We start from the raw sequence: 24,341 nt of genomic DNA, 5'->3' as shown, positions 1-24,341 counted from the left end.
CTGATAGCTATAATTTCATTTTTTAGGATTATAATTCAGATTTAGTAATTCTGTAGCAGATATAAAAAATGAAATGAGAGAAAAAAATTAAAGTGCCACCAGACTGACTAATTAATCAGTCATTGAAAATGCCTGTAGTGGGAATTTGCTCAGATAGAAAATGTTTGCACTGTCATTAAAGACTCTCTAATTTATATTAGTAAACTAATATAAAGACAGGCACAAAAACATACTCCGAAGCTGAGGTTATACAGGAGACAAGCATTTCTAACCCATTCTTGTATTTGAAATGTTCTTGGAGCTTCAGGTACTCTATCTTCACACAAACTGTGCTATAAAAATCTGTATAGACTCCCTTGCCCTCCTCTCTCTCCCCTCTCCCTCTCCTTCTCCTCTTCCTCTCCTTCCTCTCTCCCTCTCCATCAACCTGCCCCCACTCATACACCTCTATTGAAAGTAAGATGGACTGGGACCTATTTAGTTAAATAATCATAATATTGACTTCCAACTCTTAATGATTGAAGCAAGAGTATCCAAGGCAAGTATTCAGGCAGGCATACACATGCTAATTCTTTTCCAACACTTTTTTTTTTAATTTTAGTCTCTTGGATCTCTGGTGGCACAGCCATTAGGAGCTATGGCTGCTAACCCACAGGTTGGCAGTTCGAATCCACCAACTACTCCTTGGAAGCCCTGTAGGGCAGTCCTACTCTGCCCTATAGAGTCGCTGTGAGTTGGAATTGACTCCAAGACAACAGGGTTTCTTTTGGTGGGGGAAGGGTAGGGGTCTTTTAGATAAGTCTAGAAAGCCAGAAAATTACTAACTTTTAACTATGTTCAAAGAAATATGGCACAAGTTTTAATTTTCAGAAATATTCTTTAAAGTTGGGACCTGATAATGTTGCTTAGAAATTGTCTGTTCATTAGTGTAATTGTAACTAGTTGGCACACCTAAATCTCCATGTACCCTATAAAATCTACAAAGAGAAAACACTAAGTTTAGTTCCCTTGGTTAGAAAGAAGACCAAGACTATATTAAATCAGTCCTTAGTGGAGGTCGGGGATAGGGAATATCTGATTTTTATTGCTCAAATTGCATCTGAAGTGTTGCTTAATTCTTAGTAGCACGTATACAGTAGGGATTTGTGTGTTGGAAGGTAGAGTGTAGGGAGAGAATAATGAAATTTGAAGCTAATGTTTATAGATTATCTATTATGTACCAGGAAACCCTGATGGCATAGTGGTTAAGAGCCACAGCTGCTATCCAAAAAGCCTGCAGTTTGAATCCACCAGGCATTCCTTGGAAACTCTATGGGGCAGTTCTACTCTGTCCTGTAGGGTCGCTGTGAGTCAGAGTCAACTTGATGGCAACCGTTTTGGTTTTTTATTTGTTTCTTTTTAATTATGTACCAGGTATGATTATAACCAAAAAACCAAACCCAGTGCCGTTAAGTCGATTCCGACTCATAGCGACCTTACAGGACAGAGTAGAACTGCTGCATAGAGTTTCCAAGGAGCAGGAGTGCCTGGCAGATTTGAACTGCCGACCTCTTGGTCAGCAGTTGTAGCACTTAACCACTCTGCCGCCAGGGTTTCCAAGGTATGATTATAGGTATTTTGTATTTATTGACTCATTTAATTGGAATGAATATCTTTTGAAGAAAGTATTATTATCTTCATTTTGTAAAGCAGGAAGTGGAGGCCCAGAAAGGCTATGTAACTGGCCTGTAATAATTGGTATGGATGGCTGAAATTAGAACCTAGGTTGATCTGATGCCTAAATCCATTCTTACTCTCCTCTGCACCCCTACAGGAGAAGGAGCCCTGGTGGTACAATGGTTAAGTGCTCAGTTGCTAACCAACCCAGAGGTTGGTGGTTCAGACCCATCAGCCACTCCATGTGAAAAAGCTGTGGCAGTCTGCTACCGTAAAGATTACAGCCCTGGAAACCCTATGGGACAGTTCTGCTCTGTCCTATATGGGTGCTATGAGTCAGAATTGACACCAACAGGTTTTTTTTAATCTTTAAGGGAGCAGATTGCCAAGTCTTTTCTCCTTCAGAGCGACTGGTGGATTCAACCTACAGTCCTTTAGGTTAGCAGCTAAGCGTTATAGCTATATATAAGAGTAATATGCCCTTGTGTCAAAGAGTGATAAAGAATACAGATTTTATTTCAAGATGCTAGCCTTCCAGGTATTAGGGATACTGCTTTACATTTACAATTTCCGGAGAAGTAATCAGTTTGCTCATATCATACCCGTGCGTCAGAGTAGGGCATACCTCGTACCGTTTTTGTGAGGTTTAAATTGTGTTAATACATAAAACTCCTCAGGATACTAAAAAAACCCTGTTGGCATCGATTTGATTCCAGCTCGTAGTGAACCTGTGAGGTTTCCAAGAATGTAAATCTCCATGCAAGCAGACTGCCCGATCTTTCTCCCATGGAGTTGCTTGTGGTTTTGAACCGCCAACCTTTGGGTTAGCAGTTGATAGCTTTAACCACTGTGCCACCAGAGCTCCTTATTAAGTATCAGTTATTACTTAAGAGCTCAAGTAATGACTAACCCTTGTATCACAGGAGGACTAGTTGATGCAATTGGGTGTTTGTATCCTGGCAGATTAAGACGATATGATTGATACCTTTCCTATAAAATAGGTTGACTTGATCAGGATTGCTACAAGGCAAAATAAAGACTGAAGGGTAAGAATTCAAGTAAGCTGATTGTGACTGTAAATAAACAAAAAAAAAAAGGATTATATAAACTGTCAAAATTAAATAAGCCCCTTAGGATGCAGTGAATATTTTGATCTAGTTTATCCACCACCCCAAATTCATTGGGCACCCCTTCTGTGCCACACTTCACCTCCAGGCCCAGTCCACTTAGTTGTCTTGCTTTCCAGCCAGAGTGAGAATTTAAGACCCTATTATGCATTGAATTGTGTCCCCAAAAAATGTGTATAAATTCAGCTAGGCCATGATTCCCAATATTGTTTGGTTGTCCACTATTTTGTCATCTGATGTGATTTTCCTATGTGTTGTAAATCCTACCTCTATGATGTTAATGAGGCAGGATTAGAGGCAGTTATGTTAATAAGGAAGGAGTCCTGTTAGGCTCAGTGGTTAAAGTGATCAAAACCACCCAGAGGCTCCTCGAGACAAGATGTGGCAGTCTGGTTGCATTGAGATTATAGCCTCGGAAACCCTACGGGGTCACTATAAGTCAGAATCGACTCAAAGGCTGTGGGTTTTTGGTGGGTATGTTAATAAGGCAGGACTCAATCTACAGGATTAGGTTTTATGTTGATTCAATCTCTTTTGAGATATAAAGAGAGAAGTGAGTGGAGAGGAGGGGTACCTAATACCACCAAGAATGATGAACCAGGGGGAAGCACATCATTTGGACCCGTGATACCTGTGCTGTGAAGCTCCTAGGCCAGAGGAAGATTGATAACGAGAACCTTTTCCCAGAGCCAGCAGAGACAGAAGAAGCCTTTCCCTGGAGCTGGCACCCTGAATTTGGACTTCTAGACCCTAGACTGTGAGAGAATAAATTTCTCCTAGTCAAAGTCATCCAGCTGTGGTATTTCTGTTATAGTAGCACTAGATAACTAAGACATACCCCTTGAAGTAGAATTTCACCAATGAGAGAACAGAAAATGGAAAGGGCCAGTAGGTGAATTGCTCACCACCTCCAATCACATGTTCCAAGTTACAGTTGTTTCATTTGGTTTCTTTGGAAACCAGGACCAGCTAGATAATTTGCAAGGCCCAGTGCAAAATGAAATTGTGGGCCTCCTTGTTCAAGAATTAGTAAGAGTTTGAATAATGCATTAAACAAAGCACAAGACCCTTTTAAGCATTGGGCCCCGTGTAACCGCACATATGGCATGCTTATGAAGTTAGCAGTGATGGAGACAACCTGAGAGACTAAGCAACGAGCTGTATTTTTTGTAAAGCTGTGGCAGTTCAGTAACTTAACTCTCTTGTATTTGCTTGCTTTTTTTCTCTCTTCCCCATTCCTTCATGCTTGTTTCCTTGGAATTAGGCCTCACCCTCAACGCCAATAGGGCCTTACCATGTAATCTTTGTCTTAGGCTCTGTTTTCTGGGAACCTAGACTATGATAGGAAACCCAGGTGGCGTAGTAGTTCAGTGCTGTGGTTGCTCACCAATAGGTCGGCAGTTCAAATCCACCAGGCGCTCCTTGGAAGCTCTATGGGGCAGTTCTACTCTGTTCTATAGGGTCGCTACGATTTGGAATCGACTTGATGGAAACGGGTTTGTTTTTTTGTTTAGACTATGATACTGTGCAACCTGAGTTTTTCAGATTTCAGAGGCTGATGCTAATCGCCTGTTATGTCCCTTGTAAGGTAACATAGATAGCTCTTCCAATTTAATGTTATTCATTTTATATAATGATATTGTTTGCTTAATACAGCCATAAATTTGCATGTAAACTAGAATCCTTGGAAACAGCTCATATTTTATTCTCTTTTATTCAGGCATAATATTATTAATTCATTAGATGGGAAGAGTAGAGGAGCTTAATAAGGAAAAGTATCCTTTTTCTTATGCAATTTCTTCAGTTTCCTTTTTGTCTAGGAATCTCCTACAACCCTCCTTCCCATATATATTACTAGGTATATTGCACATAATAATTGAGATGGTACGTTTCAACCATAATGATTATATTTAAACCGCTACATGCATATGCATTTGCAGGAATTGACATTAATTTAAATGTGAACCAAAACTTCTTGAAGCATTCATATTCATTCAAAAAACATTGAGTACCATGTGAAAATCCATTGCTGTTGTGTTGATTCCAACTCATAGGACAGAGTAGAACTGCCGTATATGGTTTCCAAGGCTGTAAATGTTTATGGAAGCAAACTACTGCATCTTTCTGCCATGGAGCAGCTCGCGGGTTCGAACTGCTGACCTTTCAGTTAGCAGCCAGGCACTTAACCACTGCACCACCATGGTTCAGCCATGAGTAAAGCTCTGTGACAAGTACTGAGAGAAATGCAAAGAATTAGGTAAGGATCTTACCATTAAGTAGCTTGATGTTTTATAGAGGAAACTCTGTGTATTTATGTACATGAGACAAAAATAATTCTCATTCAGAGCAGAAGGTGATATATGGAAGATTGCTTCAACAAACAAAAAGTTTCTATAAAATCGTAGTGAATTTAGCAATGCGGTGGGATTCTTAAAGGCAAAGGATTTACTGTGTGAAATTGGGGAGAATGGCAGATGTCTGTGAAACATTGTTTTATTCAGAATTCACTTTTAGAGAAAAAAGAAAATTCACCGAGTTAAAAAATAGTACATCTTGTTATTTGAGGTATCTAGGCTTTTGTGTGCAATACATTTCTGTATTGAATAATCAGAAGATGAAGTCATCATTATCACCATAGCTTTTTATTATTAGTATTATTACGGTGGTCAATACATATGTAACAAATTGTTTACCGTTTCAACATTCTTCACATGTGGAATTCAGTGACGTTAGGTTTACTTATTATATTGTTCAGTCATTACCATTATCAGTTTCTACATTTTTGTATCAGTCTTACCAGAAGTTCAGTGTTCCCTAGGCATTTGGGTTCCTCTTTTTCCCTGCCTGCTGCTCCACCCCTGGTAACCACTAATAAGCTTTGGTCTCTGTACACTTATATATTCTAGATCTTTCATATAAGTGGAATCATACAGTAGTTGTCCTTTTGTGATCGACTTTCTTTACTGAGTGTAATGTTCTCAAGGATCATGCATGTTGTGGCATGTGTCAGGACTTCATTTCTTTATGGCTGTGTAATATTCCATTATATGAATATACCACATTTTGTTTATTGATTCATATGTTGATAGACATTTTCACTGTTTCCACCATTTGGCTACTATGAATAGTGCTGCAACGAACGTTGGTGTGATGAATTACTATTGCTTTTACTAGAATACTTACTGTTGTGATCTAAACCTGCTCTTGGGACATATTTTTTTTTATTGCAGAATATTATTGTGAGTTTATTTCTTCCTGTAACCTAAATGACTTAATGATCTATTTCATGTCTTCAGTTTTTCCATCAAGGAAATGGGAATGTAGAAATCTTTGGACTAATTAGGTAGACTATACAGGAAAAACCCAAGTGAAAGAAATTGAGTTTAAAATCAAAGAAAATGGTTTCCTCCACAGCAAACTCATCCTTTAAATAAACCAAGCATGATTGCCAAGGCATTAGGACATTTTTGGCAAGACAAAGCTGTCTTAGATTTCTCCAGTAAAGAATGATTTCCAAGCTTGTCCGATCTAAATAAATGGAACTAAATTAGACAGAGCTATTTGAACTGACAGATGCATAGGAAAAAAATTGTCTTTAGTGTTGCTGTTTGATTTTTAGTCTCTTGAGCTTCCATGTATATTTAAGGTGATTTCTTCTCACCAGATTATGAAGGTGTGCGTGTCAGTGTGAGGAATTTGTATTAGAATATTTTGGCTGAATTTTTGCTGGGGGGTTGATTTTGTCAGTCTCTTGAATTTTTCACTGTAATACTTATATGTCTCTGAATGAGACAGAATTTCCTTTAAAAAAAGAGTTGTTTTAGTCTATTTCTGTTACAGAGTCCTTTAAGGAAAAGTCCTGTTATATTTGAGAGGCCTGGATTTTTTACTACCTATCAAATTGTAACACTTACTTTGTCCCGTTTTGTCCTTTTTCAGCAAGAAGCCCCTTCCCTGAATTCTGTTAATATTGATAGAACTGACTTTATAGATGATTGGCAGACATGCATTAATAGAGTATCCATAAAATAGTTATAAGTTAAAAAGTACATATCTCTAGTAAAAAGGCATCAGGAGAGATCTGGAATGTGGACATGTATTTAGGAGCATATTGAATACAACACTTAAATTATTGGTTGTCAATGCGAAGGGAAGAGAAAGTCAGGGGTAATTAAAGCAAGTAATAATAGTGCTTAAGGGCATGTTGAAACTTTTTGGTGTATATATATGCATATGTGTTTGCTGGGGTTTACTCTAAATTCTCTATGTATCAACAGTTATTTTTCACACCTCTATGTATATGAAAAGAACTAAAGAGAGGAACTTTTACCATAGATGTTGGTTTATAAACATCAGGATATTTCAATAAAAGAAAAATATTTGATCAGATTTTATATAATTTAACCTTAAGTCATTTATATAACCGAGAACATGCATTAATAAGATCCCTTTGAACCTTAGTTTCTCTTTAATCTTCAAATTAGATTTTAAAGAATGAAATATTAGGATTTCCATCAATAAATTTAGATAGAAATGGATTCATTTCAACTAATGGCTGAGGAAAATGGTGACATTCCCATATTAAACGTGATGATTTGGTATATTATATTACACATTTTCACTTATTTCGGGGAGAGTACAAATTTTATGAGCAGTAATTTAGAAAACCGTGATTTGACTTCATGAAACTCTTCTGCACATTAAAAAAAAAAGAAAGGTAAAAATAACCGTAGCTGATATTGTTTTCTTTTGGTTGTTTGTGGAACACTTGTTAAATATTGTTAATGTTTTACACATTTTTTCTTTAGTTTCAGCTCAAATTCTGAAGAGCAACCTCACAGGAATGGAACAACAAATCATTCACCTGGAACGTGACATCAAGAATTTCCCCGAAGCAGAAAATCAACATGATAAGTTTGTGGAAAAGATGACAATATCCTTTACTTATTTAAGCGTTTAGCATTTTTGATAGTGTCTATTAATTAATTAATTTGCTAAGTCTGTGGTTAGTTCTAGATTTACCAGTCTAGCCACACCACCTGGACATACTTGCACATGTGCCATTTTATATTAGCAGCGTAAATTTTATTTCATGATATTTTCAACTAGGTAGAGTAGGCAAAGGGCAATTATATAAGGAAAAATGCCATTTCTCAAATAATAATTTCATTTGCAGATCAACAAGACATGCAAGGTAAGCCGTATGAGGCTTGATTTGAAGTAAAACATAACGAAGAACCTTCTTATGTAACCAAATGCTTAAAGCCAATGATCAACAGAAAATGTTCCTGATCTGATTTGTTTTCTCCTTTTATATGCATGCAGTTCTCCAGGGCATACATGTATCTGCAAGGGTAATCGGGGCATGACTAATATCAATAGACTGATCGGACTGTGAAGGATCAATGGATGCATGAATGGACGGGTAAAGGAATTGATCAGTAGAAGATATATTTAAATAAAGTGAAGTGGATATCTATATAACGTTAAGCATTTCTTGCTATATAATTGCTTTTTTTTATATGTAGTATGTTCATATAAATTTCAAAAATAACTGAAAAGAGAACTTGAGAAATACTATTTAGCTTGAATTGTTTAATGTTAAATCTGTTGTCTAAAGATAAACTACATTAGAGCTGATTTTATTTTGTTTTGGTTTTCAAAAGTTAAGACCATATCATCCTGCGCTAGGTTTAAGTAAATATCTTGAAGTGCAGATTGATTCATCATTTTATATCTCTACAGGGAATAAATACTGTAAATTCTTTATCTGATAATAAGGAAATTCCTTCAACAACTATATGGCAGTCGCCTTGTTTCAAGGTTAAACTTGTAGCCTTTTTCTTCTTTGATGCTTTCTTTCCTGGCCAAACTTGGAAGACTTGCAACTGAACTGCAATTACTTGAGAATGGCAGTTTTTACAATTATGTAAAATTGAAATTATGTAAAATTGAATTTTTTCACTCAGTGTTTTGGTTCATGAATTAGCACTGTTTCGTGTATTCCTTTAGCAATGCTGAGTACTTTCATAAATATAAATATTAGAAACACAAATTTGAGGGTGATTGGAGTTAGGGAATCCTAAAAAACAGCCTTGGCTTGCATGACTGCCCATGCTGGGATACTTAATGTGAAAGTTTCACTTTATTGTTTGTTAGATTTTTTCTTTAAAATGTGTTGTATTGCCCTGTGGTAGGAAACACCACCTACATCTTTCACCTTTATATTTTGGTTCTTGCCTCATATACTTGAATTAAATCCCTGATGCTCTTCTTCTTTTTAACATTTTCTTCTTCCATTGGCACATAGCCACATAGCAGCTTGTAACATTGAGGAGTCTTTGTTGCTCATTTAGAAAAAGAAAAGTAATTTCAAACCCTCATGAACTTGGCCTGGACTCCTTATTTTATTTCTCTCTTTATGCTTGTAATTAAGGCACTTTAAAATGAAAATCCAGAGCCTTCTGTATCTGTATTTTACAGATGAATGGTTATTCTTCATTTAAGTGGCACTAACGTGTGACTGTTTGTCCACAAGGGGACTGAAAAGTATATTAAAATGTATGGGGCTCTTACTTTGCATATCATAATTTAAAAGAAAACAAAATATACAGCAGTTTATTTCATGGGAAAAAAGTTAGAATATTTAGTTGAATTGGCTACAAACTACAAATTAATGAATTATAGTGATAAAACATTTCCCAAAATTATCTTGCTTTGGAAGAGATCATGGGCAGCTATTGAAAATTTCATTATTTTGGGAAAAGACAAAATGCATCATCATCATATGTATATAATACGTTACGTGAATTCAGGTGCCTACTTAATAGTTTTCTACTTGTCTGGTAATTCCAAGAGTGAAGAATATTTAATTGTGGGATAATTGAAATAAAATAATCCTGTTTTAAAATTAGAACCACCATTCTATTTCTAGTATAGAATTCTTTGTACTGGATGATCTTTCCAATGTTTCTGTCCCCTGCCAATGAATTGTTTTGCTTTAGGTTACTGGCCCTTTAAATTCAATAACTAAAGACATAAATACAGAAGTAGCCTCCTTTTAAACTATGGTAACCTTACCTACTTAAACAATAATCTCTCTATAAGGACTGTGAGTTGAAAAACTAAATAGTACTGCCACGTGCCTGGACATTGAGAACAGCAGTGGTGCTATACCTGTTGCCGTCGAGTGAATTCCGACTCATAGCAACCCTGTGGGACAGAGTAGAACTGCCCCATAAGGTTTCCAAGGAGCACCTCGTTGGTTCAAACTGCCAACCTTTTGGCTAACAGCCATAGCTCTTAACCACAACGCCACCAGGGTTTAGCACCAATGCCATGATGGCCAAAGAAATAAACGTGCAGATTGAATCTCCACCAAATCGCCAGGATGGGCTAACTCACATAGCACCCTATATTCGTCCTTACACTTTAATGATATAGGTTAAACACTTAAAATGTGCTAGGCATTGTCACGGCTTAGAAATACAACAGTGCACATGATAGAAAACTTGACCTCAAAATTCTTACAGTCTTAACATCTACACACTCTTTCTTTCTTTCCCAATAGTGGAAGCCATGTCTGGTTTGTTCATTACTTATGCCTATTGCAATGGTAACAAGCAAACCCTGATTGCCTGATTGTGAGGATTGCGCAGGACAAGGCAGTGTTTCATTCTGTTGTACATAGGGTTGCTATGAGTCAGAACTGACTCAATGGCACCTAACAACAGCAACAACATGCCCATTACAATGCCCACCACCTAGCACAGTGTGGGCACTCAGTAAATGTGTTTATTCACAGGATATTACAGCTAGTCCAAGCCCATATTTCTACTTAGCAGTTTGAAAAGGATATTATCAAATAATGGTAATCTCTGTTTAGAGTTATAAAATTTTTCTTTGTATAAGTCTTCTCAGGGATCTGAGTAACAACGAATCATATTTTAGAGCATGCTTGTAAAATATAATCATTTTTAGAAGAGATGATCCACACCTTTTAATGTAAATGTCAAAATATTGACCAAAAAAAAAAAAGAGCAAAATCTCTCATGAAAGGAGTTGCCCCCTGGTTCTTTCCTGCTTCCTGAAGTACTAGTCAGTGGCTCTAGATGGAAGCTCATCACCCCTGTCTGCCTCTCTACCCAAAATTGGCTGCTTGTTCCAGACTAAGAAAAAATAGATGAAAAGAGTGAAGCAAGAAAAACTAATTTTAACAGACTATGATTTTTTTATGAGAGAGAGAAATGGGGGATGTTCTCTCATGAATCAGGAGGGAGGCTGTAGGATCAAAGACGATGGTGTATAATGTGCATAATAGCACTACATATCTTGAAAAGTACATCATTCAAAAATCTAAATAACCTTGTGGGGAAATTATTGCAGTTATCTAAATTTTTTTTTTAAAGAGAGCTCTTAGTATTTTTCATGCTGATATGTTCACCATAATAGTATTGGATGTTTTAGTTCAATTAGTTGTACAATTAATTGAAATTAGTTTATAGTAAATAATAATATGGTAATATCTTCTCTCATTTATTGAATGTTCACTATGTCAAGCATTGCCTAATTTTATATACCTGAGCTTATTAAAAAATTTTCCCATTTGTTAAATGAGGAGTATTTTCCATATCTGATGATAGAATTGACCACAGTTTTTCCTGTGTTATTGTAGTGAACTAGAGTTGTGTCAGGGTAAGTTCAACAACCCATACATTCACTTGTTATAGTCCCATTCTTCATTCCTTCATTTGAGGCCACCTCTTTTTTATCTTTCAAGATTACTGGGAATTATGTAGTCTGTTTCTGTGTTTGACGTGTATTTGAATAGGTGGTATGAAATTCAGAATCACCTCCAGTTTCCCAGTTTTGAAAAAATAGCCCATTCTTAAGAGAGCTAAAAGGAAGCATTGTGAACGGACTGCTTGCCAATCATTAGACTTATTCTCTTTGACTTGGGCACTCCTGGCTCTGCAGTTTTCTGTCTTGATCAGTAGTGTGGCAGCAAAAGTGTTTTTCTTTTTTTTCATCAAAACATCACTGTGAGTTTCTGCTCCTTGCTTTTTGCAACAGGAAAAAAGACTATTCTTAAAAGAGGGCTTCTCAGATTTTTAAATTGTGTTGTGGCCCATTCTTAACATCTTAAACTGTCTAAAAAGCACATTAACCACAATGTTGACCTTACTGCTTCCATCCTGTTTACAAATTTCTTTCCACATTTACTCACATAGATTTTGTCAATGGAAGGGGTGTTTGATGCCAGGAATCAGCTTAGCTCGTTGATTGACTGCTGGCTAAATCATTTTAGCAACTGGAGGACAGGGAGTGACTGAGCAGCAGGGGCACCATTAACACATTGACAAGAAGTGCTGACAGAATGTTAATGACATTAACACCCTGTCAACTATCAACACATGGGATTTCCTCCTAGTATGAGGGAAAGTCATTTGAAGTGGTTAGAAATCAAGTTACTGAGAAAGCACATTTTCCTTTCCAGACGATTCAAAACAGATTTGGGATCTCCACTACACTGAAATTATGTTAATGTTTTATTCCACTATTCTTTATTGATAGAATGATTTTTAAATAGATTAAAAAGAATTATTCAACCACAAGTAACATTAAATCACCTTTAAGAACTTGCCAGTAACAGGTTTTAGAGGGATAAAGTCCACATTTTTTAAAGTAAATGTCAAATAAAATTGAGGAAAAAAAATCGAGTAAAACTTTTTTTTTTTTCATGAACGAAGTAATCCAGGATATTTTCTGGCTCCTGAAGAAAAATCGAGGACTTTATGTAGACTGGTGGCACGTTCACCACATCTGACTCTCTTTTCATCCTCAATTGCCTACTGGTCTCAAACTTTGAAAATTAAGAAGTTCAAAGCAAAAAAAAAATTATGTAATTACTCAAGGATGGAGGGTACAAGATCCAAAAAGGATGGCCAATAATGGAGATAATGCGTTCGTTGAAAAGCAAACTGTTTTTGAAAAACAGTTGTTGTTGTTGTTAGGTGCTGTCAATTCGATTCTGACCTGTAGCCACCTAATATGACAGAGTACAACTGCCTCATAGGGTTTCCTAGGCTGTAATCTTTATGGCAGCAGATCACCAAATCTGTTCTCCAATGGAGCCACTGCTGATTTACTTCTGATAAATCAGCCATGGAAATCCCTGTGGAGCACAGGTCTACCCTGACACACATGGGTTTGTCATGAGTGAGAATCGACTCAATGGTAAGTGGTGTGTGTGTATTCTCTCAAGATCTTTCAAGTGATCCCCAAAGCAATCCTATCAGGTAGTGCTATTATTACTCCATTTTAAATATAAGAAAACTGAAATTGGAGACAAAACCCTGGTGACATAGTGGTTAACTCCGCCAGGTGCTTCTTGGAAACTCTATGGGGTAGTTCTAGTCTGTCCTGTAGGGTCGCTATGAGTTGGAATCGACTCGATGGCATTGGGTTTGGTTTGGTTTTTGAGGTTGCAGAGGTTTATCCATATGTATGAGATCATGCGTGTAGTAAGTACAGTAGTTTTAAGGGCCATAATTCATGTTCCCAACCATTGAATTGTGCTGCTTCTAAGATCATAAAGCTTGATAAATCTGAGATGAATTTCACATTTTTTCATTATGAAATGATTTTATTGCTTCCTTTCTAGTCTCCCTCAAATGGAGAAAATATTTCTTTTTGAAAGAATTATAAACTAATTTTAAAATTAGGTGCTCATTCCATTTCCCCCAGAAAGCCTTCCCTAATAATAGCAGTCAAAATTAATTTCCCTGTCCCCTGTGTTCTCATAACACTTTAATACTTTGATGATTGTACTTGCTGGTTTGACTATACTTTGCTTATGTACATGTCTGTTTTGCACACTGTGTTATAAACTCTTTTGAGATACAGATTCTTAATCCTCTTTGAGTAGTATACAGCAGTCCTAGCACAATGCTTTGAAAAAGTAAATGCTTAATATGTATTTATTTAATTAGGTTAGAATTCCCTGTGTAATGATTAATATTAAATTTAACATTCTGGCAAGTAAATAGAAAACACTGGCTTTGTTATTCTGGCATAACCTCATTTTGACAAAAGTGAGGGCTCTAACATATTTCCAATGTAATTCCTTTATTATGGTTTGATTCAAAATGCAGATATTGAGAATTACCTCTTGACCAACTCTGCTTAGATAGAAAGTATATTCTAAGAAACTGAATGGAGCATTTTTTTTTTAATCTCTATTAGTATAAAAATTTTCTATTCGAAGACTCTTGCTTGTTTGAAATTCAGCCTAAAATCTTCTGGGCTATGAGCTATGTTTTTCAAACTTTGTTTAGGGAACTGATCGGCGTTTGGTGGCTGATGCTAATGGTGAAAAGAATATATTGGTCAGTGGCAGTGGGTTTCATTTTTGGATATAGGATGATATCCGATTCTTTTGTCCCAGCTCATTAGTGAAGTTAGAAATGGAGGGAAGTATATAGCTAACATTACTGAAAATTATCCAAATGACTTTTTATTGTGGCAGTGTATATATGTATGTAGGAATGTCTAGCACATAAAGTATGTCTAGAATTATAACCGACTGGAGAAGATTATATATTAGCTACTCATTTAAGGCTAAGGGACTCACCAATGGTAAGAATGGAAAATCAATGAGGGGGGAAAAAAAAGAACTATTGCAAAGGTTTCTGTGGACCATCAGTGAGAAGGAGAATAGGACCTAGCAACCAATTGATGTTTTCTGGGCAGAGAAAAAAAAAACATAGTAACTGAGTTAAAAGTGGTTTCGAGGAGTAAGGTTATCAATTCCTCTTAACCTCACCAAAAATAAATATTTAGTCAACTTTTCTTCATATCTGCTAAGACATGATAAAATTTATGCACAAGAACCCTGTACAGTTACTGATCCCCAGATTCCTTTATCATGGGCCTGACTCAGAACCTAGAATTCCCATCTCATTTTGAACACTACTAAGAAACACTCTTCCCCTTTATTTGCCCCACGCATTTAAAAGTACATTTTGAATGTTAATGATCTACACAAATGCAAAACATTTTTATTAATCCACTTGAATGGAAAAATATTTGGACTGAGGATTAATAGACCTACGTTCTAGCTTTAGTCTTTGTGACCTTGGGAATGTTGCCCAGTTTTCCCATTTGTAAATCTAAAACATTAACACTTGGCTTGCCTGCCTCACATATGTTGTTGTTAAGATTAGGTGTAGTAAAATGGAACGTGCTATCCATGTATAAGGTGTTATTTATCATTCTTCCGTAAACCTCATAAATGGGAAATAAATTATTTCCCCCCAAGGAAAATGTTGCTTTTTATAAATAATCCTGGTCTACTTTTGTCCATCTCCATTTTATCTTTTTTTTTTTTTTAAATTTAAGATCTGTCTATCTAAGTTGGGTTTGGTTTAGGCTGATAGAGAAAAATATATATTATTTAAAAAGCAGTGAATGCCTGTAGGGGAAACAAAATACTTACACCTCATTATTGAAAGTGTATCTAGATTTTCACTTGGGTAGAAACGAGGAAGATATAAAAAATAGAATTCAAAGATATTTGTATACTCCATGCAAGATGATATTCTAAATGCTATGACACCTATAAAATAAATTTAAGCTATGTTTTCTGCTTTCAAAGAGGAATATAGTCAGGGAGATAAAATTGATAGAGGACAACAAAAACTACCAGATGATTTAATTATGAAATGGCTGTAGCACAGAATAAAAATGCAATAGGCATTACTAGTATTCCATCTCATCTTTTTGGTGGGTGAGATAGCTTCCTGGCTTTGGCCAGAGTTGGGAATTAACATTGCAACTTTATTATTTTGTTGAAAATGTAGTTTCAAGCCAATCAGGAGACCCAAATTCAAAGTTTGGTATGGAAATGCATTTCAAACAGAAATGAGAATGACTTGCAGATTATCCTTTGTTTTCACTATCTCCTTAGCAGAGATAATTAAGAAGTGGCTATATGGACAGTTTCTCTAGGTTCAAAAATAATTTTTTTTCTCATGTTTTTATCAGTCAGTCGGCATATATTTATTAAGCAACCACTGCAGTCTTTAGCAGTATACTAGGTGTTACGGGACTGAAGCATAAAAATAAAGTACAAAATAGTCTGTCTGTTCTAAAGGGTTTAACGCTTAGTTAGGAGCACACCTATGTGAAGTAAGTCACTGAAAGGGTGTCATTTAATAAGGTTTAATTGTGTGGCTTTGGCTATAAATATACTAAGTGTTAACAATGTAGGGAGCATTGTGGTTTAGAGCATTTGAGGGAAGCTTCATGGAGTTGATGAGATTCAACTCTTGCTAAAATATAAGTTCTCTGTGTGCAGGAGTTTTACTGTGTTGGCTTTGTGGGTGTTGTCCTTCAAATGCTTTGCACATAGTAGGGCTCTATACATGTGTGGTGAATGAATGAATACATGACTTGCTCTCTGCTGACATTTCATTTCAAGGCTGTAAGATTGTGAAGTGTGTTATAGAGGCAATGGGTAAAAATATTTTGCTATATCCTTTTCAAAAAGCAGTTCTATTTGACTTCAAAATTAATTTAATGTCTTTGTTTAAACCACAATAACAAAAAACCCTTCACTAATTATATCTTTATTCAATTAATATTAAAAATGATTTTTATATTCCATGAACCCACCCAGACTGGACTATATGAAGATTTTCTAAAAACATGCTGGGTTGAAGAATTCCTGTTTTAAGATTTGAGGTGAACAGTCAACATAGAGATTATTACACACTACAACATTTGTATAAACCTATTGCTATAGGGTCAATTGCAACTCACAGCAAACCTATAGGACAGAGTAGAACTGCCCCATAGGGTTTCCAAGGAGCAACTGGTGCATTCAAACTGCTGGCCTTTTGGTTATCAGCCAAATTCTTAAACACTATGCCACCAGGGCTCCAAAATTTATACAGAATTTTCTTTTTTCTTACTAACAGGATTTTTTATTATTAAACTTTGTACAGTGATTCCCATATTATGGAATTAAATAGCTTGGATTCACAGAACAGGTAAAAAATAATCGATTGATTATAGGCATTGAGATCCCATATGATAAGGAATATGTGTTAGGTCTGCCTAAATATTCAGATATCAATAAATACTTGACACAATTAAACTTGCACTCTTGGGCATATCTGCGTTTTGCTAACTAGTATAGTTAATCCTCGATATTCATGGGTTCCATATTTGCAAATTCACCTCCTACACATTGCTGTCCAGTTGATTCCAACTCATAGAGACCCCATAGGGTTTCCAAGGCTGTAATCTCTAGGGAAGCTGACTTCCACACCTTTCTCCCACAGAGCCCTTGGTGGTTTCAAACCACCAACCTTTCAGTTAGTAGCCGATCACTTTAACCACTGCACCACCAGGGCTCCTTGCAAATGCAACTACTTGTTAAAATTTATTTATAACCTCAAAATCAGTACTGGCAGCATTTCATGGTTTTTCATAGACATGCGCAGAGAGGCGACAAATTTGAGTTGCCCAATATACTCGTTTCCAGCTGCCGTCAGCAAGGTGATCCTTTGCCTTCTTGTTTCAGCTCTCAAAGTGTACACAAGGTCCTTTTCTCAGTATGTTTAGTTCCACATTTTTATGCTTTTTTTGTTAGTGATTTTACTTTTTTTAAATGCCCCCCAAGCATAGCGCTAAAGTGCTTTCTAGTGTTCGTAAGCAGAAGAAGGCTGTGATGTGCCTTACTGAGAAAATACGTTTGTTAGATAAGCATCATTCGGGCATGAGTTATAGTGCTGTTGTTGATGAATTCAGTGTTAACAAATCAACAATATATAATTAAATAAGTGTATTTAAACAGAAACAGACATAAAACAAGGTTTTGTATTGATTAGTTAATGAAAATGTTGTGACCAGAGGCTCTCAAGAACCTGACCCTGTATTTCCCCAAGGAGCAATGATCCGGTATTTGCTAATTCAATGTTACTGAACATAATAACTACTAGGACTAATGAGAACTGATTATATTCAGTCATTCTTTTAATGCCTGAATTTAATTTGTGTACAAAGCATTGGGACTCTGAGGTATATAAAAATGAACAAGACATGGACCTTTAGGTTTAGAAACTTAGCATGTAATAAAAGAAATCAACAATATACCTGAATGACTATAAGACATTATGTATGTGAGAAATGCAAAATGATAGAAAATTTATTCCATAAAATAATATAACCTAGTATTTCCATAATGGTTTTCAATGTACACAATGGGTTCATATTCATTGTCTTACTTATAGTTCATGAGCAGTGGAAGACCATTTCTGACCTAATACTTTGGGCAAGGTTTTATGGAGAGTTGCAGTTCAGACATAAGCAAAGACCCAGAGTGAGTGAAGATGAAAAATGTTTTGAGAGAACATCAACCTGTCTGGCTGTGAGTAGTGAGAGTTATCACTAGGAAAGAGAGTAAAAATCAGATCTCAAAAGATCAGGAATACCTGTCTAAAGAATTTAAACAATGGTTCAAGGGGTGGTAAAGAGTCAAGAAGTAAGGAACTCTTATTTCTCTCTAGCTTTCACCTAGTGCATGGTATTTGCTTGAACGGGGTAACATTTGCCTCCTGTCAACTACTGATCCAAGTAAGGACTAAAGTCAGAATTGTTTCCATCATTATAAAGGTGTGTGTGTGTGCGCGCCTATGTGCATACGTGCGTCTGATAGGACAGATGGATATTTTTTAACCTTCAGTAATGCATTTAACTGCTCTCTAGTTTAGATTTATAACAGAATATTAATAATACATATTTGTATAGTGTTTTACTATTTACAAAACTGTCTGCTCATATCTACTCTGAAAAGTGTTGTAATGACAGCTATTATATTATGTCTTGCATGTAGTTGATGCTTTCAAGGATTCATGTAACAACTTTTTTATGTTTTGAGCACTTGCTATGTGGCAGACACTGGGCTAGGAACTTGGGATACAGTAGTGAGAAAAAAGACATAATATTACCTTCAAGGAAAGTTCATTCTAGTAGAAGAGAGGGACATTAAACAAGTACACAGGCATAACAATGAGAGGTGATATGGAAAAGATTTATAATGCCATGCCAGTTGATAACCTGAAGGAGGGCTGGATAAAAGTTCATTCAGGGAAGAGGTGAAGATGAATCTTTACTACTTCTGTCTGTATATCTACAGGTGTTTAAAATGTTTGACAGCAAGGCACCTCAGCAATGGTTAGTTCCATTTCTAATGCATATAGTTTCTTGTCCATGGTCTTAGTGGATTTACACTCATAGAGAAGTTTTAGAGTTGGAGAGTTAGGTATAGTCAGACTGAGCCAAATACTGAGGACATTTTCTATTTCAAAAACTCTGTTAACTTTACTATTGGCTAGGGATTGAATGTGGGTATTTTTGAAAAGCTATGTCAGATTCAGTGGAAAACCTAAAGCTCTGCTAACCTTGTGGGAGCTGGAATTTTTCAGTTAAAGATGTTCGAATAGATTTAGGTATTTATCCAAATCGAACTTTCAAACCACCAGAGATTTGCCCATTACTCGTTTACGAAGAGCTTAACTACAGTGGTTTCCTCTTTCAACATTTACTTTTTGTATTTAAACAGCTTAATCGAGAGCTATAAAAACACTGGATCAGTCTTTTCAAATAAAAATGAAATGCAGCTGCCATGGGTTAGTCTTACAGAAGAAACCCTGCTGCCTGTAGGCAGTTTAGGTGTTAAAATGATGGTTTTTTTTATACCAAAGGTCTAGTGTTTGATTGTAAGGTCATATCTTTGAATTGCAAGTTTATAAAAACCTGGCAATTCTTTTGATTTGTGTCCTGTGTGACATACCAAAAGAGTAAGGAGATTAACATTATTGGTGTGTTAATTAACGGAAGATGTCGGTCATTTTATTAACTCAGTCACACATTACCCCACTGTTTGTTATTCTGCACATATTTTATGTTTTTAGTACTTCATATTTTGTTATTTATATTATAAAATGCCCAATATATGCGGCTGCTTATTGTTGGGTGCTGTCAAGTCGATTCTAACCCGGTGTGACAGAGTAGAACAGCCCCTTAGGGTGTTCTTGGGTATAATTTTTACGAAAACAAATTACCAGATCTTTCTCCTTTGGAGCCACTGGGTGGGTTAGAACTGCCAGCCTTTCAGTTAGCAACTAACCACTTAACCATTGTGCCACCAGGGCTCCTTAAGATGTGCTTTGGCAAATATTAATATTAATCTAAAAATCTTTAGACTTAAGAAATGATCTTTTTTTTCTATGAGTCTTTGCGTTTAAATATTGATGTTATCAGAAACAAAATGTTTTAGTACTGATTTCATTTAAAGAAAATAGAAGTGTCAACTTTCAGTAAATTAGCCTGAAGACAGACGGTCAGGGAACTGAAATCATAATTCCAAGTTATGGAAATAAATAAGAACTAAGTGATTATATTAGATGATTTTGAAGGTCCCTGTCATCTCTAAAAAGTTCTCATATTCCTAACCTTATATGGTGTTTCCATCCTTGTTCCATTCATACATTAAATTCTTAAACTTTGAATTAATATCCTCTCTGATTCAATTCGCTAGTATTGATGTAACAGTGCAATGGTAGTCTCACTGGTAACAAATCTATTTGTTCAGCAAATATTTATCAAATCTTTTCACTGAGGATTTAAGGATGAGCAACTAAAAAAGCATGTCCCTCTTGGAGCATATATTATAGTGTGGTATACAGTCAAAAAACGAAATATATAGTATATCAGACAATGTTAAGTGATTAGAAAAATAAAGTATGGTAAAAACAGAGTGATTTTTTTCTTTCAGTTGCTGTCTAGTTGACTGGAACTAATTGTGACCCTATGTGTGTTCAGAGTAGAACTGTGCTCCATAGAGTTTTAAATGGCTGATTTTTTGGAAGTAGATTGCCAGGCCTTTTCGTCTTTGGGTGGACTCAAACTTTTTTTTTTTTTTTTTAAGAAAAGTTGGTCATTGTCGTACTCCAGGTTCTCTAGAGGAGCAAAACCAGTGAAGCATATAGATATATATGCTTATATATATAGTATAAGCATATATATATGTATTTGTGTGTCTGTGTATACGGCTGCTAATCAAAGGGTCGGCAGTTCAAATCCACTAGGCGCTCCTTGGAAACTCTTTGGGGCAGTTCTACTCCGTCCTATAGGGTTGCTATGAGTCAGGATCGACTCTATGGCACTTGGTTGGTTTTGTGTTGGGTGTGTATATATATATATGTGTGTGTGTGTGTGTGTATACACACACTCACACATACACAGATACTTACTTCAAGGAAATGTTGCAGAATATTGTCAGCGCTGGCAAGTCCCAAATCCGTGGTTCAGACAATAGGCTGAAGCCCTCTGTGGGCTCAGGTAGTTGTAGGGGCTGAGGAGCCCAAAATTTGCAGGTCAGATTGTAGGCTGGAGGCTTATGATGGCTCACAGGATTGTGGGGGCTGGCAAATCCAAAATCTCCAGGGGAGGTGGCAGACTGAAGACTTCTGCAAACTTATGTCCAAGAACCAGAGGTCAGGCCACAAGAAGAGTTTAGGATCAAGAGAGAGAGCTCGAGTTTTGCTGGAACATCCGTTTATATACCGGAGGCAGACAACACACCCCCAAGGAAACTCCCCTTTCAACTGATTGGCTGATCACATCAGAGTACTTTATGGAAGTGATTATATTACATTATGGAAGAGCAGTCAAACCAGTGTCTGCCAAACCACTAAGCCTGCCACATAGCCTGCCAAGTTGACTCATAACATTAACCATCACAAAAACTTAACAATGTTAAGATGTCAATAGTACCCAAAGTGATCTACAGATTCAACGCATTCGCAATCAAAATTCCAACAGCCTTCTTTATGAAAATGAAAAAAGCATTCCTCAACTGTACCTGGAATGGCAAGAGGCCCCACATAGCTAAAGCAAAGTTGAAAGGGAAGAACAAAGTAGGAGTACTCATACTTCTTGATTTTAAAGCATATTATACAGCTACAGTAACCAAAATAGCCTGACTCTGGTATAACAGTGGACACAAAGACCAATGGAATAGAATTGAGAGTCCAGAAAAAAAAAAAAACACACACACACATCTCTGGTCAGCTGATTTTTGACAAAGGTTCTAAGTCCATTCGATGGAGAAAGAAGAATGTCTTCAAGAAATGGTGCTGGGAAAATTAGATCTCCACTTGCAGAAAAATGAAATAGGATCCAGGCCTGATACCATACACAAAAACAATTTCAAAATGGATTAAGGGCCTAAATGTGAAATGTAAAACCATAGAAATCTTAGGGGAAAACACAGTGGCAAGACTGTCACATCGTGCTATTAACAATGAATTATCTAATACAATAAACAAATGCACAAACTGCAACAGACAAAATAAATAAATGGGACTTCATAAAAATTTAAAACTTATGTTCCTCAAAAGACTTTACCAAAAAAAAGGTACCAAATGGCAGAATATTTTTGGAGACCACACATCCGATAAGAATCTAATAGCTGATGTATATATAAAATTTTGACAACTTAACAACAAAAAGAGAACCCAATCATAAAATGGGCAAAGGCTTTCAATAGACAGTTCACCAAGGAGGACATACAGATGGCCACTAAACAGCTGAAAAGATGCTCAATGCCATTAGCCATCAGAGATTGAAATCAAAACCACATTGAGACACCATTTCACTCCCAGTAGAATAGCTAAGTTAAATAAATAAAATTAAACCAGAAAATGACAAATATTGGTGAGGATTTGGGGAAGTTGGATCCCTTATCCATTGTTGGTGGGAATACAAAATGGTATGGCTATTATTGGAAACAGTGTGGTGGTTCCTTAAAAAACTAAAAATAGAACTACCATAATGACTCGCTAATTCCACTCCTTGGCATGTACCCAAAAGACTTGAAAGCAGAGACTATAACAGAGGCTTGTATACCAGTGTTCATTGCAGCACTATTAACAATAGCCAAAAAGTGGAAATAAACTAAATGCCCATCAAAGATGAATGGATAAACGAAATGTGGTACCTATATACACTGGAATACTACACAGCCAGTAAGAGACATGAAGTCTTGATATATGCTGCATTATGGATGGAGCTTGAAGACATTATGCTGACTGAAATAAGTTTATCAGAAAAGGACAAATATTGTATGACCTCACTTTTATAAAAGGACAAGAATGAGCAAATGTATAGAGACTAAAGTTTATTAGTGGCTACCACGGATAGTGTTGGCGAAGAATATTGAATATAGCATGGACTGCCAAAAGAACGAACAAATCTGTCTTAGAAGAAGTACAACCAGGTTGCTCCTTAGAAGCAAGGATGGCGAGACTGCGTCTTACATACTTTGGACATGTTGTCAGGAGGGATCAGTTCCTGGAGAAGGACATCATGCTTGGCAGAGTACAGGGTCAGCAGAAGAGAGGAAGACCCTCAAGGAGGTGGATTGACATAATGGCTGCAGCAGTGAGCTCAAGCATAACAATGATTGTAAGGATGGCTCAGGACCGTGCAGCATTTCGTTCTGTTGTGCATAGAGTCAGAACCGACTCGACAGCACCTAACAACAACAACAGGGGTGGGAAGGAGAGAGGGTTACTGATTATAGAGTACTGACTTTCAGTTTGTGGTGATGGAAAAATCGTATTGTTTCACAGCCCATTAATGCAATTGCTGTCAATAAGTTGTACACCTATAAAAAGTTCAATTGGCAAAAGTTGTGTGATAGATATGTTTACAATAATTACCAAAAAAAGAAAAAGAGTAGCTGCTGAGGCTGCTTATGTACATCCAAACACCTCATGTGATTGGATTCCTTGCTTTGGTGGGTTAGGGTCATGGTTTCATGGGAGATCCCGCTTAATTGTCCTAATAACATGTTTAGTGCTTCTGTTCTATCTCCGAGTTCCTTGTGTAGTACCCGGGGTCTTAAAAGCTTGCAAGAGGCCAATAAGGATACCACAGTTAGTCTCCATTTGCCTGGAGCGGCAGAGGAAAGAGAATCAGCAACAGGAGGAGGATATGGGGTATGTGGCTAATTGCCTCTGTGAACAACTGCCTCCCTTGCCATGAGACCAGAAGAACTAGGTGGTGCTCGGCTACCATTACTGACCATTTTGAGCAAAGATTGTATAGAAGAATCCTGATCAAAGGGAGGAAAATTCAAAATAGATTCTCAGATGTTCATGGACTCCTTTGAGGCTGGATGAACTCCCGAAACTATTGACCTGAGATAATCTTTAAACCTTAAACAAAAAATATTCCCTGAAGTCTTCTTAATCAAGACCGAATTCTTTTCTGCTTTTAATTTGTTGTTGTTGTTGTTGATACCATGTGTTTTCATTAATGGAATGCGTATTGAATCATTGAGCATGTTTGAATTTTTGGTAGGTACTATTTTTTTTTTTGTAGCCTCATCCCACTTATCCTACCCTCAGAGTCCGGAGGGACAATATGTCCCACTAACTCTACTCCCCATGCCGCAGTCCAGTGGGGCATATGTGTTTCAGAAAA

The 24,341-nt window shown here is 36.6% G+C and overlaps 1 protein-coding gene across 6 annotated transcripts in view; it reads left to right on the top strand.

Moving 5' to 3' along the window:
• DIAPH2 (diaphanous related formin 2) overlaps positions 1–24,341 on the top strand; it is a 942,090-nt gene that overhangs the window by 580,818 nt on the left and 336,931 nt on the right. For all 6 annotated transcript variants that reach the window (XM_049873110.1, XM_049873109.1, XM_049873108.1 and 3 more), the window contains one exon: positions 7,592–7,717. In XM_049873110.1, coding sequence (XP_049729067.1) covers positions 7,592–7,717 — 126 coding nt within the window. The remainder of the gene's footprint in view (positions 1–7,591; positions 7,718–24,341) is intronic.

This window comes from Elephas maximus, chromosome X, assembly GCF_024166365.1.
Source record: "Elephas maximus indicus isolate mEleMax1 chromosome X, mEleMax1 primary haplotype, whole genome shotgun sequence".
Classification (NCBI taxonomy): Eukaryota; Metazoa; Chordata; class Mammalia; order Proboscidea; family Elephantidae; genus Elephas; species Elephas maximus.
Note: the sequence above shows the minus strand (reverse complement) of the source record. Positions and strands in the feature narration are given on the sequence as shown.